Source organism: Canis lupus, chromosome 23, assembly GCF_003254725.2.
Source record: "Canis lupus dingo isolate Sandy chromosome 23, ASM325472v2, whole genome shotgun sequence".
Taxonomy (NCBI): domain Eukaryota; kingdom Metazoa; phylum Chordata; class Mammalia; order Carnivora; family Canidae; genus Canis; species Canis lupus.
Window position 1 is genome coordinate 3,680,430 of NC_064265.1, and position 16,721 is coordinate 3,697,150.

At 43.4% G+C, this 16,721-nt stretch overlaps 3 protein-coding genes and 1 pseudogene across 10 annotated transcripts in view; all 4 read left to right on the forward strand.

The window, feature by feature from the left end:
• The window catches only part of SUSD5 (sushi domain containing 5), a 91,649-nt gene that overhangs the window by 5,621 nt on the left and 69,307 nt on the right, over positions 1–16,721 (forward strand). Inside the window, exon 5 of one of the 8 annotated variants that reach the window (XR_003141890.3) lies at positions 1,648–3,844. The exons of 6 other annotated variants lie outside the window; for them this stretch is intronic. The gene's annotated coding sequence lies outside the window, so the exon portion shown is untranslated. Of the gene's footprint in view, positions 1–1,647; positions 3,845–16,721 lie in introns of those variants that run through there. One more of the 8 variants, XR_003141889.3, reaches the window with a different exon arrangement.
• LOC112668807 (dynactin subunit 2-like) lies at positions 3,871–5,303 on the forward strand. Its single transcript, XM_035704999.2, has one exon. The coding sequence runs from the start codon at positions 3,982–3,984 to the stop codon at positions 4,942–4,944; it is 963 nt and encodes a 320-aa protein (XP_035560892.1). The 5' UTR covers positions 3,871–3,981; the 3' UTR covers positions 4,945–5,303.
• LOC125752147 (aminoacyl tRNA synthase complex-interacting multifunctional protein 2-like) lies at positions 5,713–7,237 on the forward strand. The gene has a single exon (XM_049099798.1). It carries the CDS (start codon positions 6,343–6,345, stop codon positions 7,078–7,080), a length of 738 nt encoding a protein of 245 aa, XP_048955755.1. The 5' UTR covers positions 5,713–6,342; the 3' UTR covers positions 7,081–7,237.
• On the forward strand, positions 7,113–16,540 carry LOC112668809 (epithelial splicing regulatory protein 1-like; annotated as a pseudogene).

Below are 16,721 nucleotides of genomic sequence, written 5' to 3' on the forward strand. Positions count from 1 at the left end.
AAAAAAAAAAAAAAAAAAAAAAAAAAAAAAAAAAAAAAAAGAAACTGAGGGGATAGCATGGAGTCGGGTGGGGGCAGACAGGATATATGCAAACTCTGTACTATCTGTTCAACTTTTTCTTTCTTTTTTTCTTTCTTTCTTTCTTTCTTTCTTTCTTTCTTTCTTTCTTCTTTCTTTCTTTCTTTCTTTCTTTCTTTCTTTCTTTCTTTCTTTCTTTCGAGAGGGAGAGGGGTGACGGGGGTAGAAGGAAAGGGAGAGAGGATCCCAAGCAGACTCCATGCCCAGCTTAGAGCCAGATATGGGGCTCGAACCCACAACCCTGAGATCATGGCCTGAGCTGAAATCGAGTCAGATGCTTAGCTGACTGAGCCGCCCAGGCGACCCTTAATTTTTCTGTAAATCTAAATCAGCTCTAAAAAATGCCTATTAATTTGAAAAAAAAACTATAAAAGCAGAAATTTATCACAGTGAGATAAATAGAGTTGAATAGAACCAGAATGTGGTTTTTGAGAAGATTAGTAAAACAGATAACTCCTGATAATACTGATCAAGTCAAAAAGGGAGAAGGTACATGTAAAAACATTAAGGACATTGTATGGGAAAAACAATACATAATACTAAGAATAATTTTGCACCAATAAATTTGAAACCTCAGATGAAAATAGTCATTTTTCTATAAAGTTGTAAATTTCAAAAATAAATAGTATGTCAAAAAAAAAAGTAAAGGAACTATAGAAAACATAAAAAGACAACTAATCACATGAGAAATGGAAAGCTCTGGGAAACTTCCCAAATGTATCAAACAATGTTGCAAACAAGTTTTGTAAAAACTTTAGGGAACAGAAAAATGCTCTTACATGAAAGATTCCAGAGTGCAGAAAACATGAAAACTAATTTTGTGACTTTGGAATAATCTTGTCACAAAAATTAGACATGGATAGACAGCAAAATAATAACAACTAAACAGAAGGCAATCTCACACACATTGATGTGAAAATCCTCAATATTAATATTAGCACATCAATTCCAGCAAAGTAATAAATCACTAATGATAATCAAGCTTTCATCACAGAATGCAAAAATGATTTGGCTGGCTTTCTGCACATGCTCACTAGCCATTTGCAAAAGGCTTATGCTCACTGCCCTCAGGGGTGCACATAGAGAGATAGCCATGGGGTGATGGTGTGGAGGGGGGAGGTACATGGAGATGGGGGTAGGGGAAAGGGAGGATACCCACAGGCCAGTTGGGGGGATCCACAAGCAAGTCATCCCCAGCAATTTGTGGGGAGGCTTCCTAGTGGAGTCCACAAAGCAGCCAGGAGGATCTGTGTCTCTTTGATGCTGTGGAGTGCCCTGGCTGCTGTTCTGCTAGCCCTTCCTTGTTCCCCACCTCACCAAGTTGTGGAGCATACCTCTGCATTCCGGAAGGAGCAAGAAAGGAATGGATCTCTTTAGCAGCCTCCCATAAGCTGAGAAAGCCAAGTGCTCACTCACATGTTCTCACTCTGTGCCATGGGAGAAATCACCTGCTGAGCAGGTTTCTCTTGGCACTGAGCTGTGCCACCTTGGGGGAGGTGTGAATGATACAGGTAAAGTGAAGCTGTTCCTCTTACCTCTTCAATGCATTAACTTTTTTTTTTTCTCCAGCAGTGCTGGACTCCTGGACATCCATAGAGGCACTCTCATCTGTGGCTGATAGCCAAATTTATGTTCTTTGGGGGAAGATAATAGAAACTCCTATTCCAACACAGTTCAGATGTCACTCTCCATCATCTCTTTCTGGGATTCCTATTACACACATAGTGGGACTTCTCAGTCTAGTCTCCATAGGAGTCTATAAATGATTTGTCTTTCTCCCATTCTATTTTCTACCTTTTATCTTATTGTGCTGTGTGCCAAGAGATATTCTCAGTTTGATGTTTAGTTCTCTAATTACTCTCTGGCCACGTCCAATCTTTTATTCAACCCATCTATTTGGATTTTTACAAATTCCAACAGATTTGTGTTTGCATTTTCATATTTTGAAAATATGTGTTGTATATTCAAAATCTTTTTTAGTTTTTTTCTCACAGCTGACTATTCATATTGCATAATGATTTAAGAAATGTTTTATTTTGGAATGATTTTTAGACTTATTGAAGGGTTGCAAAGATAGGACAGAGTTGTTATCCCTTTAATAATGCTGCCATCTTACATAACCATGGTGCAATTATCAAAACTAAGAAATTATTACCTCTACCATACTATTAACTGAATTGCAACTTTATTCAGATTTCACCAGTTTTCCATTAATGTCTTTTTTCTGTTCCAGCATCAAATCCAGGAACTGACATTGAATTTAGTTGTTCTGCATTGTCAGTGTCAGTTCCTCAGTCCTCTCTAGTCTTTCAGATTTTATTTCAGAGGGAAAGACTTGCGTGAGTGCAAGTACCTATGGGGAGTGGGGTGGGATGAGAGGGAGGCAGGGATAGCAGGGGAAGCAGACTCCCTGCTAAGTGCAGAGCCTTAGGTGGGGCTGGACCTCCTGACGTGGAGATCATGACCTGAGCCAAAACCAAGAGTTGGTCACCCAAACAACTAAGCCACTCAGGTGCCCCTTATGACCTTAATACCTTTTGAAGGGTACTGATCAGGTGTTTTTCAGAACATTCCTTGATTTGTGTTTGATACTTTCTTATGATTAGATTAAGGCCACAGATTTGGGGGAAGAATATAACAGAGGCTATTCCTCCTCAGTGCATGGCACAAGAGAGTACACATGTCTGGAAGTCTTATTTGGGGTGATATTAACATTGATCATTTGGTTAAGGTGGTGTTGGTAAGAAAGAGTTGTCCCTTCTCAGTTTATTTATTCAATTTAATTATTTGCTATTATTAGCCATTTGATGCCTTTAAGTAGACATTACCAAATTTTATGCAAATTTTTAAATTGTCCCTATTTTCAGAAAGAGACTTATCTAATTTATTTCACCATTACCAGAAGTTCTTTATCTATAACATACCTACCTATCTATATTTATGCCTCTGATATCTATTTTTGTCTCTATCTCTGAGACATAAACAGGAAATATTTAAGGGAATTTTCACTTCTAATAACCTTAACCAAACAATCAATGTTAACATCACCCCAAATAAATAGGCATAGGTATTATTAATATTGTCTAGAATGTATTTCAGTTTTTTACATGAATGATATCGTAATGTGCAATCAGGTTTGTTTTCTCAACAATTATGTCTTGGGCTCCTATATTAGAACATACAGTTCTTCCTCATTCTTTTTTGAATAATACCACCAAACTCAGAATGATGGGTAGGTAGGGTTAGGGTAAGGGTTTGCTTTTTTATATGGTTAGTAGCCCAAGGGTACTTTGGATTTTATATAACATTTTGATTTTCTTATTATGTGAATGAATTTGTTTTGAGTTGCATAATCAAACATTTGAAACATGAGTGTTATATTGGTTAAAAAGGCATTTTGGAGTAAGAACAGAAAACCTTTAGGTAAGAGAGTGTCACTTTGCCAGACAACTTCTTTGGCATTTGGGATTATTTTTAGCATAGTGTGTTAATTTTTTAAAAGTAATCTCTACACCCATTGTGGGGGTTGAATTTACAATCATGAGACCAAATCATTTTTTAAAGATTTTATTTATTCATGAGAGACACACAGAGAGAGGCAAATACATAGGTAGAAGGAGAAGCAGGCTCCCTGCAGGAGCCCGATGTGGGACTCAATGCCAGGACCCCGGGATCATGATCTGATCCCAATGCACACACTCAACCGCTGAGCCACCCAGGCGCCCCACCATACCTTCTCTCTACCAATTTTCCACTATTTTCAATTTATGAGGAACCTCAAAAAACAGAATTGGGCTTTTGCCGCCGCCTTAGCCCGGGACTCGGACCCAGCCTCTCCCCTACCCGAACACCGGCCCCGGCTCCACCGAGGCCCCGGTCCCCCAACCCCGCCTCGCCGCCGCCATGGCAGACCCCAAATACGCCGACCTTCCCGGCATTGCCAGGAACGAGCCAGATGTTTATGAAACCAGCGACCTACCTGAAGATGATCAAGCAGAGTTTGATGCGGAGGAGCTGACGAGCACAAGTGTGGAGCACATCATTGTCAATCCCAATGCTGCCTATGACAAGTTCAAAGACAAGAGAGTGGGGACAAAGGGACTTGATTTCTCAGATCGTATTGGAAAAACCAAGAGAACAGGATATGAATCTGGAGAATATGAGATACTTGGAGAGGGTCTAGGAGTGAAGGAGACACCCCAGCAAAAGTACCAGCGACTACTGCATGAGGTCCAAGAGCTGACAACTGAAGTTGAGAAAATCAAGACATCGGTGAAGGAGTCAGCCACTGAAGAGAAGCTGACCCCAGTGGTTTTGGCTAAGCAGCTGGCAGCCTTGAAGCAGCAGCTGGTTGCTTCCCACCTGGAGAAGCTGCTGGGACCAGATGCAGCTATCAACCTTACTGACCCTGATGGAGCTCTGGCTAAGCGCCTGCTGCTGCAGCTGGAAGCAACAAAAAACAGCAAAGGAACTGGTTCAGGGGGAAAGACCACCGGTGGGACTCCCGTAGATAGTAACCTTGTCACTTACGAACTACATTCTCGGCCTGAACAGGACAAGTTCTCTCAAGCTGCCAAAGTTGCAGAACTTGAGAAGCGCCTGACAGAGCTGGAAGCCACTGTACGCTGTGATCAGGACGCTCAGAATCCCCTTTCAGCAGGTCTACAGGGAGCCTGTCTTATGGAGACTGTAGAACTGTTGCAAGCAAAGGTGAACGCCCTGGACCTCGCAGTTCTGGACCAAGTGGAGGCTCGGCTACAGAGTGTCCTGGGCAAGGTGAACGAGATTGCCAAGCATAAAGCTTCTGTAGAGGATGCAGATACACAAAGCAAGGTGCACCAGCTCTATGAAACCATACCGCGCTAGAGCCCCATCGCCTCCACCCTGCCTGAGCTGGTGCAGAGACTTGTCACCATCAAGCAGCTGCATGAGCAAGCCATGCAGTTCGGTCAGCTCCTGACACACTTGGATACCACACAGCAGATGATTGCTAGCTCCCTCAAGGACAACACCGCCCTCCTGACCCAAGTGCAGACAACCATGCGTGAGAACCTGTCCACAATTGAGGGGAATTTTGCCAACATTGATGAGCGGATGAAGCAGCTGGGAAAGTGAGCACCTTTAGGAGATGGAGAACAGGGGTAATCCCTGCCCCTTTGAACTCTGTTAACAGCTTACATAGGGCTCCCCCTTCATTATAACTCTCGCACCCCCATCCCATTTGACACTGGGGTCAAGGGATTCTTCTTGCATGTGGGGTTTACACCCCTCCTCCGACGAATACAGAGTGGTAGCTGGGGGACTTTAGATGGTGGTCTCCCCTCAGGCCCTGGGGACGTGGGCCCAGCCACAGGGCAGCTCCTGTCCAGTACTGCTTTGCCTGGGGTGGGGAAGGACTGGGTCCTGTCCTCCAGCACAGCTCCTGTGGCTGGATGTACTACTGTACAACTGTTTCTGACCATTAAATGCTGTTGTACTCTGAAAAAAAAAAAAAAAAAAAAAAAACAGAATTGGCCTTATTAAGGAAGGAATGTCAAGGGGTCAAGGGAAATTTGGTAGTTGCTAGTAGAGTGTGGCCAGCATCCTGCCTCAGTTTCCCTCCCAATACCCCCCACCCCCCACCTCCATCTAGTGTCTTTGAATGTCTGTGGTATGAGGGGAGCTCCGGGGCTAAGCTGTGGCCCTCAAGGTGCTTCCGCAGCATGACAGTCTGAGCCAGCCTGGACGCCCCGGTTTCCTCTGTGGCTGGTCAGCATGGTGCCCCAACTGGTGACTCAGGCAGGAGGGACTTGGCCCCGCCCCCCCCCCAAGGTGGTGGCTGTTGTGGATTGTCCCGCCCCCTGCAGCCTGAGGTGGGCACTGCAGTGACGAGGTGCTCAGTCCAGGGAGAGGTCCGCCAGGTTCTGGGCACAGTGCTGCAGGTAGTCGACGTCAGGCACGGGGAAGGGCACACGGGACCACTTCTTGGCCTGGACTCTCCCTTGGGGTGTCTCTAGAAGCATGCTGCGGACTTTGAGCGCCGGCAGCTTCACTGACTTGTAGATCATCTGCAGGCCCCAGGCCTCCCCACAGTTCCTGCAGTGAATAAAAGTGCAACACTCAGTGCATGTCCCAGCCCCATGCTCGGAAGCTTGGGAGTGGGAGTGGGGCAGAGAATGGGGAAGGAAAGAGCAGATAGGAGGTGATACTGAATGACTTCACATTTACCTGTGATGCCCTTTGCCCAAGCCAGAAGAAAGCAAAGGGGAAAGGGCTGCAGGGTACATGATTTATTTTCACTTGAACATGGAAGGGATGTCTCACACTCCCCCTTCCCCTTCTCAGGGGGAGTGTATCTTAATCAGCACCCCCTTCTCCATCCACCCTGCTGGGAGGAGTGACTCAGCTGACCCAGTCCTCTTACTGTCCTCCCTTGAAGAGGGTTTGGCAAAGGGGACAAAGGACGGAGCCACACCAGGCAGAGGTCTGAAGCCCTGGAATGGAGGGAATGAGGCGCACACACACTCTGCAGTCAAGAGCGTGCCAGAAAACCTCCTCAAGTGCTTTGGCGAGCAGACTAAAAACCAGCCCCGTCACGAATATCAGCTGGGTTTTACTCTGATTTGGAAAAATGTGCCGAAGACTCAGATGAAGTTCAGTGTCCAAACAATGTGTCCCATCGAAGGAGAAGGGAATATTGCACGTTTTTTGTTCTCTCTGTTTGGCCAGAAGCAGAATGCTGTAAATTTGACCCTCATAGATAGCTGGGTAGATATAGCTATCTTTCAGCTGGAAGAGGGAAGCAGTAAAGAAAAAGCTGCTGTGTTCTGCCCCATGAACTCTGCTCTTGGGAAGAGCCCCTGGCTTGTTGGGAATGAACTCACTGTGGCAGATGTTGTGTTATGGTCTGTGCTCCAGCAGACGGGAGGCTGCAACGTGACAGTGCCAGCCAATGTGCAGAAGTGGATGAGGGCATGTGAGAACCTGGCCCCTTTCAACACTGCCCTCAAGCTCCTTAAGTGAAGTTTAATAACTGTAAAAGGTTGACTTCGAGAATGGTGCTGTTTCACGTGTATTGTGGGTAAAGGAACTTGTACTAAAATCGGTCTGTCTGGGCCAGTTGCCTAGAATCAATAAAGGCATCGAATAAATAAATAAATAAATAAATAAATAAATAAATGTGAAGTGAAGTGACAGTTCAACCCAGTCCCCATCTGAGTTACCGACTTCCCAAGGACTTTGTAGACCTGTCTACTGGGGAGGATGCTCACAAACTCATAGATTTTCTTAAACTGAAAAGAAATCAGCAAGAGGATGACTGATTAGAGCGCAGAGTTAAGTCCGAGGTAAAGAGGAAACCACCTTGGCGTCAGGAGGCTGCTCTGAGCTCACAACTTCCTGTACCCCACTCCGGTTGGGGTGGGAGGCAGCATGAAATCAATAGCTTTTTATATCCATGTATATTAAGCTGGAAAAAAACAGAAGGACTTGTAAAAATAAATAATAAATAGACCTTAAATATAGGAAAAAAATTGGTGCATGCTCCAACAATTGAGCCAGCCAAGGCACCCCTAACACACTGTGTTTATAGTAACTTTTACTCTGTAGCATTTCAGAAGATCCTATTCCTCCATTTTTTCTCAGTAATTTGGTCAATATCACCAGCCAGTCAAGCCATATAATCTGTTCACTGAGAACAGAATCTTCCTCTGAATATGGAGGTATTCTTTCCATCCATTTTTCTCTTTGGCTTCTGTAGGCACACATTGTGCATTTTTATGGGACCTGGAAGCTGAAGTTGAAAGTTTTTTTTTTTTTAATTTTTCAGATGAATGAAGTTCCTTAAAAACCAAGTCCAAATAGCTACAGAACAATTCTTTTATTTTTTCATTTACTCATACACAGACTATTTGCAGGGCCCTATTAAAAGTCAGTAGACAAGAAAATATGCTGTCAATATAATGAAAAAACAGTGGGCTTTTAATTATTCTTCCAAGACTATTCCTACCCTTTTTAATAAATTAAGGCAAGGTTGGCCACCCTTTTATGATGGCATAGAAAGTAAACAGGATGTGACTAGCAATCCACAATGCAGATTATGCAAGTCTTCTCAGGGCAGGGATGTTTTTCTGCAGGGTTTAATCAGACATTAATTCAATGTCTGGTGGGGCTATATGCCTATATAGCATCTCCTATGGGCTCTGGCTACCCTCTCTTGATCCCAATCCAGCTTCATCCCTAGACTTTGGCTATCAACTTTCTCCAACTCACAGGTCCCTTGAGACTGCTTCTTGACTTCTTGTTTCCCCATCACTTGTTTATTGAATAAGTGAATGAATGAGTGAATGGATGAACAAAGCTAAGCATATTGCTCACAGTCACAGTATTTCCAAGTGGCAGAACCCTTTTGTTTCTCTGCTATCCACTGTAGTAAACAAAAGAGAAATACAAAATTAATCTGCCTCCTTTTGCTGACTATCTGTCTGGGTCCAAGTCAATTCTAGCTAAGTGCCTGGAAAATTGTCTTGTGTATTTTCCTGTAGTGGTGCCTGGCGGGCTCGGTCAGTAGAGCATGTGACTCTTGATTTCAAAGTTGTGAGTTCAAGCCCCGCATTGGGCATGGAGCCTACTTTAAAAAAAAAAGTCTATACTGTTATTTATGGATGACTTAACCTAATTATTGCTGATTAACTCAGCAATGAGTGGCTTTATGTTCCAATACATATTAGAAAGAAAATATTTGCACAAAGCTTGATACATATCTTTAGACAGTAAACTGAAGCTCCAGAATGAATAAAAAATATTTAAAGTAGATGAGTTGGTATTTTGAACAAAGGTAATAGGTGGATTGTGATGAACGCACATGTTTATTTTTACCTCCCACTATTCCTTTGAACATTATTTAAGGAAGATATTCATCCCTGTCCCTCAACTCCCAGTGGGTCCATGGCTTATTTTCCACTTTAATTCTGTGTACTTTAAGTCCCTTGGCTTCTCCTGGAAGTTGTCCGTCTAGCTGGTCTTCTGTATTTTCCACTTTAAAGTAAAGTCCCACCACCACTTACATTTACAAATACAGGTTTGTTTTTTTAAGAAATTGGCACTAGACACTTAAAGAAATGCACAGCTTTGCTTGGCATTAAGTTTCCACCTATTTGGGTTCCCATGTCCCTGTGGATGTATCTGTTTTGGGATCTCTTACAGCTCTTTTCTCAGTCTTTGGATGTTCACAGAAACCTCTGTCTTCCTTTTGAAGTATCTTTGCCTTACCAGATAGCCTTGTATGATAGGACCAAAACAACCCTATGCAGACTCTTTCCATCAGGGCCCACATTTGGTCCCAAGCTTGACAACTTTTGGAAGTGTGGAGGTAGAGCCCCCAGCTTGGCCAACAAGAAGCATTCTTTTATTTTTATTTTTATTTTTTTTTATTTATTTTATTTTATTTTATTTATTTCATTTCATTTCATTTCATTTCATTTCATTTCATTTCATTTCATTTCATTTCATTTATGAGAGACACAGAGAGAGAGAGAGAGAGAGAGGCAGAGACCCAGGCAGAGGGAGAAGCAGGTTCCATGCAGGGAGCCCAACATGGGACTCGATCCTGGGTCTCCAGGATCACACCCCGGGCTGCAGGCGGCGCTAAACCACTGCACCACCGGGGCTGCCCAACAGGAAGCATTCTAAACACAAAGAACAACTATGTATAAGGAAAGAGGTATTGGACCCAAATAAAATAATGGAATTCTGCTTAGCAGGCACCTCTCCATTATTGGGGCTTATAGAGCAACAAATGGTGAGCAACAGAATAATTAACCTAACAATAGGTTTGATGACAGTCTATGAGGGGGATCTAGTTTTCTGATGGCCAGGCATCTTGGGCCCTTCTATCAATGCTATTTCTTGAAGGTAGTGTTAAAATATGTATGCCTTTGCTAAACTTCGGTAAAAAGCCAAAATCAACATATGGTCTAAGACTAGAGATATTTAACATGTCACACCATTAGGCCAGATTTTCCCTGTCTTGTCACCATGTTTCATGTATATGATGACCATTCTTCTGGAATTAAAGATTTGGGTGCATAGCTTGACAATGACATTTATATTAATGGGTACAACAGGACTCTATTATCTAAAGGAGATCTAGGAATGAACAATTCCCAGATTAGTAGTCATCTTGTTTAATGGCTGAGAGTTGCACTGGAAATTGAGTAGGATGTACTCTGTTTTCCCAGAGCAAAAGGATGTAGTTCAGCAGTTCCTCTGTTATCTTAAAGGAAGTAAGGATCTTGACATTAGACACGGTAAAAGACTGGAATGTACTTATCCTTCCTGTTGCCACAAGTTGTCCTTGCTCAATTCACCTACCTTTTATTGGGCACCTATTCTGTGCCATGTACTGAGCTGGAAGCTGCAGATGTAAAGGAAGACACAGCCTTTGCCCTTAAGTAGTTTACAGAGCAAGGCAATATGCTAAGGTACCATGCATGTAGAAATTATTATGGGTAGTCATTTTATGTGTAGAAAGATTTGTGATTTATCAAGTAATTCCAATTTCAAAAACCCTAAATGTGAGGTAGCATTATCACCTCCATTTTATAGGTAAAGAAACTGAGACCAGAGATGCAAAGTTATGTCTCCATGATGGATATTAAGTTGCAAAAGTCAAATTTAAACTCAGTTCTGCTGACTCCAAAGTCGTCCCTCTCAGTAGCATCTGTATTTCAACAAGGATCAAAGTGTTCCATGAAAACTGCAGGACTCAAACCAGGGACTTTTGGAGATATTTGGGAGACTGGAGCACAGCCCCCCGCCCCCCACCAGCGGCCCATGACAAGCCAGCACAGCAGTAACTTGTGACATGTCCCCAGAAGTAAGCCTTATTCTAAGGGGTAGTACTGCAGCCCCAATCCTTGGCTGCCCCGAATGGCCTTCCTGTCAAGTCCAAAGCCTGCCTTCCTCTGGGGCCAAGGCTTCTGAATTGCTTTCTGCAGGTTCATTCCTACCTTTCATTAGATTAGGTGCAAACACTCTGAGTAAACAAAATAAAAATTCTCTAGCACCAGTAGCCCACTGCTAACAGCTACTCTGGATGATTTTCTTTTAGTTAATAATTCAATTGCAAAAAAAAAAAAAAGAAAGAAAGAAAAAAAAAGAGGGGCTTGGCAGGGACTTGGCTTCAGCTACAAATCAACTTCAGACCCCAGAGGCACTTGAAAGAACTACTAGTGCCCACAATGGCTCTTCAGTGCAGCCTGTGTTTATTCAGGACCAGCCCACAACCTCCATAGCCCTAAAGGCAGCCTGCATGTAAATGCTACATTGTGCAGTGATTTTTTTATTATGTGGCTTCAGGCTGGTGGTAGATGATTTGTGAGACTGCTTCAGATCCATCACACTTGAAATTTTACATTTGCTGGTATCTATTGCTTTTGAAGCTCATTCATTCATCCTTCCATTCTTCAAAGGTTAATTAAATGCCTACTGTGCTAGGCACTGTATTAGCTACCAGAGATAGGGAGACATAAAAGGCCATGGTCATTGCCCTAAAGAGAAGATGCTAAGAAGAGACCCATGTAATCCCCTGGCAAGTTCCTTATTATACTGAGAGCATTCCCGTAACACTTGCCGTGCTCTCTTCTTGGGATCCTTTGATGAGTTAACAACAGATTGCTGTTTATGATTAACATCACACACATAACATCATCAAACATAGATTGAGAAACTACTATGAACCTGAGAAACTACTATGAACCCGGTACTTCTCAAGGCAGCAGAGATAACAACACAGAAAAGGCATAGACTAGTCCTCAGACTGGAGAGAGAGATCTGCCAAATAATTGTTGCATTAAAGAGCCATAATTACTAAGAGACAACTGTTCAGGCTACAGTGGAAGCACAAAGGAGAGAGTCATCAATGGAAAGACTGGACTAAGTTACAAAGTGGACTTCACAAAGGCGGTGTTGCTGGTAATGAATCAAGAAAGATGAGCAGGTGTTCATCCAGGTGGACCATGGGAAACGGAGTGTCCCCAATACCATGGAAAGTACCTCACTCATTCTTTTACCAGACGTTTATTGAGCACCTTTATGTGGCAGGCATGGAATTGGGGCCGTACTAGACACTGGTGATAAAGAGGATGGTAAGACCCCCTGGAAACTTATTCTCCAGAGAAAGGGATAGACCCATCAATACATAATTACAGCACAGTGACCTAAGCTGTTACAGTTACAAGGTGTTCATGAGGTTACTTATGGTTTCCTTCTCACATCTGGACAACATTAGACTGTTGTCATTAGACTGTCTACATTAGAGTCTGACTTTCTAGAACATAATCCTAATTTAATAAGAAGAAATGCTTACAGGGTTTATAAAAGGTAAGAGTAGAGATTTGAGAATCAAATATACAGTTTTGACAAGCTAGCTGTATGACCTTGGGTAATTTGCATAACCTACATAGAAAAAAGCGAATATGTTCTCATTTGCAACCTGACTATAGAGTTCTTATAAGGATTAGAGATAACACATGCATTACAATGCTTGGTTATCATAGGTGATCAATAAAAGGCAATTACTTCTTAGTGCACGTATAACATTGAGAAATGAATTTCCAGTACCAAAGGGATACACTAAGTTTATTTAGGACAATCATTACTCATTACTTCACTGTTAAGAAAACTATGATCAATATTTGGCCTTCTGACTCTATCTGCCCAGGAGAAACCTGGACATAACAAGATATAAATGACGCCGGTAAGCTAATTAAATTTTAAAATCTTTAGTGGTTATTCCAAGAGATCCTGTTGAATGATGTAGGCCATTAGAGTACTTGGTCAGATTTTTAAACAGAAAAACAACTTCCCCTACAACCATTAGATAACAAGTTGGACAGTATAGACAGTATAGACTAGTCTATGGATTATCTAGGGATTTGAGCATAGCCAGGCATTTTTTTTTAATGCATGAATCTGAAATGAACCAAAGCAAAATATTTTGAATAGAAACAATGAGACTCTCAGGGAGGGCCTAAGCTCACTCCATTTCTTAAATACAAATTTAATGACCACAGAATGTTTATGAGTAGTGTGTGTGTATGTAATGGTAGGAAACTAGGGGAGGAGGGAATCTGAAAAGGGGATGGGTTTGGGGGTAGGAGAGAGTTGAGGAGACCGGGGGGGGGGGGGGGGAGAAAGAAGAACAAAACAAGGTGACCACAGAAGATGGCAGAGTGACCAATAGGACCACCTCACCGTCTCCCAAACTCCTTCTCCCCCTCCCCACCTATCGTCAAGGCATCTCCGGATTACTTGGTGGTGCTTTTTGGGATCACTGCTGGGGCGACCGGGGCCAAGCTGGGCTTGGATGAGAAAGAGCTGATCTTGCTCTTATGGAAAGTCGTGGATCTGGCCAAAAAGTAGGTGGGACAGTTGCACAAAGTACTAGTCAGACCGGATCAATTGGAGCTGATGGAGGACTATAAAGATGAGACCAAGATCAATGCAGAAAGTCTGTCCTCCTCCCCGCAGCTGGACCAAGCCCTCTGACAGTTTAACCAGTCAGTAAGCAACAAACTGAATATTGGGGTTGGAACCTCCTTCTGTCTCTGTACTGATGGACAGCTTCATGTCCGGCAAATCCTGCATCCTGAGGCTTCCAAGAAGAATGTATTATTGCCTGAATGCTTCTATTCCTTTTTTGACCTTCAAAAAGAATTCAAGAAGTGTTGCCCTGGCTCACCTGACATTGATAAACTGGATGTTGCAGCAATGACAGAGTGTTTAAACTTTGAGAAGAATAGTTTGGTCTCCTGGTATGGAGCCTTTCAGGTTGAAGATTTGGGGAATATAATTTTAGCAATGATTTCAGAGCCTTATAATCACATGTTTTCAGATCCAGAGAGAGTAAATTACAAAGTATAAAGTGGCACTTGCAGCAAGATGGAATTTATTGATAACAACACCATAGTCTGGGCGCGAGGTCTACCGTAGCAGTCTTCAGATCAAGATATTGCAAGATTCTTCAAAGGACTCAATATTGCCAAGGGAGGTGCAGCACTTTGAATGCCCAGGGTCAAAGGAACAGAGAAGCTCTGGTGAGGTTTGTAAGTGAGGAACACAGGGACCTAGCATTACAGAGGCACAAATATCACATGGGGACCCGGTACATTGAAGTTTACAAAGCAACAGGTGAAGATTTTCTTTAAATTGCTGGTGGTAGGAATATTACTCAGCCATTAGAAACAACAAATACCCACCATTTGCTTTGACGTGGATGGAACTGGAGGGTATTATGTTGAGTGAAATGAGTCAATCAGAGAAGGACAAACATTATATGGTCTCATTCATTTGGGGAATATAAAAAATAGTGAAAGGGAATAAAGGGGAAAGGAGAAAAAAATGAGTGGGAAATATCAGGGAGGGTTACAGAAAATGAGAGACTCCTAACTCTGGGAAACGAACTAGGGGTGATGGAAGGGGAGGTGGGCGGGGGGTGGAGGTGACTGGGTGATGGGCACTGAGGGGGGCACTTGCTGGGATGAGCACTGGGTGTTATTCTATATGTTGGCAAATTGAACACCAATAAAAAATAAATTTATATAAATAAATAAATAATAAACATGGATAACATGGAAAAAAAATTGCTGGTGGTAGTGGATCCCTGGGTGGATCAGCGGTTTGGTGCCTGCCTTTGGCCCAGGGCATGCTGCTGGAGTCCTGGGGTCGAGTCCCACGTCAGGCTTCCTGCATGGAGCCTGCTTCTCCCTCTGCCTGTGTCTCTGCCTCTCTCTCTCTGGGTCTCTCATGAATAAATAAATAAAATCTTTAAAAAAAAATTGCTGGTGGTACATCTAATGAGGTAGCCCAGTTTCTCTCCAAGGAAAATCAAGTCATTGTTTGCATGCGGGGCTCCTGTTTACGGCCACGGCAGATGACGTGGTGGCCTTCTTCGGACAGCACTGCCCCATCACTGGGGGGAAGGAAGACATCCTCTTTGTTACCTATCCAGATGGTAGGCCAACAGGGGGTGCCTTTGTCCTCTTTGCCTGTGAAGAATATACACAGAATGCATTGAGGAAGCATAAGACTTGTTGGGTAAAAGATACATTGAACTCTTCAGGAGCACAGCAGCTAAAGTCCAGCAAGTGCTGAACCGATTCTCTTTGGCCCCTCTTATTCCACTTCCAACCCCCCCCCCCCCACCGTTATTCCAATATTACCTAAGCAATTCGTGCCCCCTACGAATGTTAAGAGACTGTATATGCCTTTGTGGCCTTCCCTATGTGGCCACCATTGAGGACATCCTGGACGTCCTGGGGAGTTTTCTACGGGTATTTGAACGCATGGGGTGCACGTGGTATTGAATCACCAGGGCCGCCCATCAGGAGATGCCTTTATCCAGATGAAGTTTGCGGACAGAGCATTTATGGCTGCACAGAAGTGTCATTAAAAAAACCATGAAGGACAGATATGTTGAAGTCTTTCAGTGTTCAGCTGAGATGAACTTTGTATTAAAGGGGGGCGCTTTAAATCGAAATGGCTATCCCCACCGCCATGTAAGTTACCATGCCTGTTTCCTCCCTCCTCCACATTTCCAGCTCCTGCAGCAGTCATTCCTATGGAAGCTGCCATTTATCAGCCCTCCGTGCTTTTGAATCTTTGGGCGCTACAGCCCTCCACCGTGTACTCCCCAGCGGGCACCCAGCTATTCATGAACTACACTGCGTGCTATCCCAGCTCCCCAGGTTTGCCCACTAGTCTTGGCTACTTCCCTACAGCTGCTAATCTTAGCGGTGTCCCTCCACAGCCTGGCACAGTGGTCAGAATGCAGGGCCTGGCCTACAATACTGGAGTTAAGGAAATTCTTAACTTCTTCAAGGTTACCAGTATGCAGCCAGTGATGGACTTGTACACACAAATGACCAGGCCAGGACTCTACCCAAAGAATGGGTTTGTATTTAAGGGCCCCAGCAGTTAGACCATCCTCAGAAAAGAAGTGTTTGAAAGATGTGTGGTGATCCTGAAACTGTCAGATATGACAACTTCTAGCAACGTCAGAGGAAGTTTGTCTACACTCAGACTGCAGTATTTTCAGCAAACATGATTGGACAGTGGGCTTTTGCCCTATCTTTGGGTAGAGTAAAAAATTTGAGCCAGTAAAGCCAAATCCTTGTAGCAAGCAGCATGCCTGGCTCCTTGCTGGTTGCAGACAGGCATTTAAAATGTGAATTTGAAATCAGGTGGATGCCATTACTTCCAGCTAACATGGCATCATGCATGTTTCCTAAGTTTTAAGTCTTGGACAAAAAATATTAGTGTCTACCATCTCCATTAGGAACTCTGTCGTGGAATCTTCCTTTGTGTGTTTCCATTGTTCGTTCTCCATCTCTCGGTCTTCTGCACAAGTGTGCCCTCTTACTAAGTCTTGAATTCAAGAGGGCAGCTCCGGTGGCCCAGTAGTTTAGCGCCACCTTTGGCCCGGGTGTGATCCTGGAGACCTGGGATGGAGTCCCACGTCAGGCTCCCTGCATGGAGCCTGCTTGTCCCTGTGCCTGTGTCTCTGCCTCTCTCTCTCTGTGTGTCTGTCATGAATAAATAAATAAAATCTTTAAAATAAAATAAGTCATTCAAGAATAAGGTCTTGGTATCTTTAAGTCAAAAAC

What these genes read in the sequence shown, in the direction of transcription:
- LOC112668807 (XM_035704999.2), top strand. Translation starts at nt 3,982, where the DNA reads ATGGCAGACCCCAAATACGCCGACCTTCCCGGCATTGCCAGGAACGAG.
- LOC125752147 (XM_049099798.1), top strand. Translation starts at nt 6,343, where the DNA reads ATGATTTATTTTCACTTGAACATGGAAGGGATGTCTCACACTCCCCCT.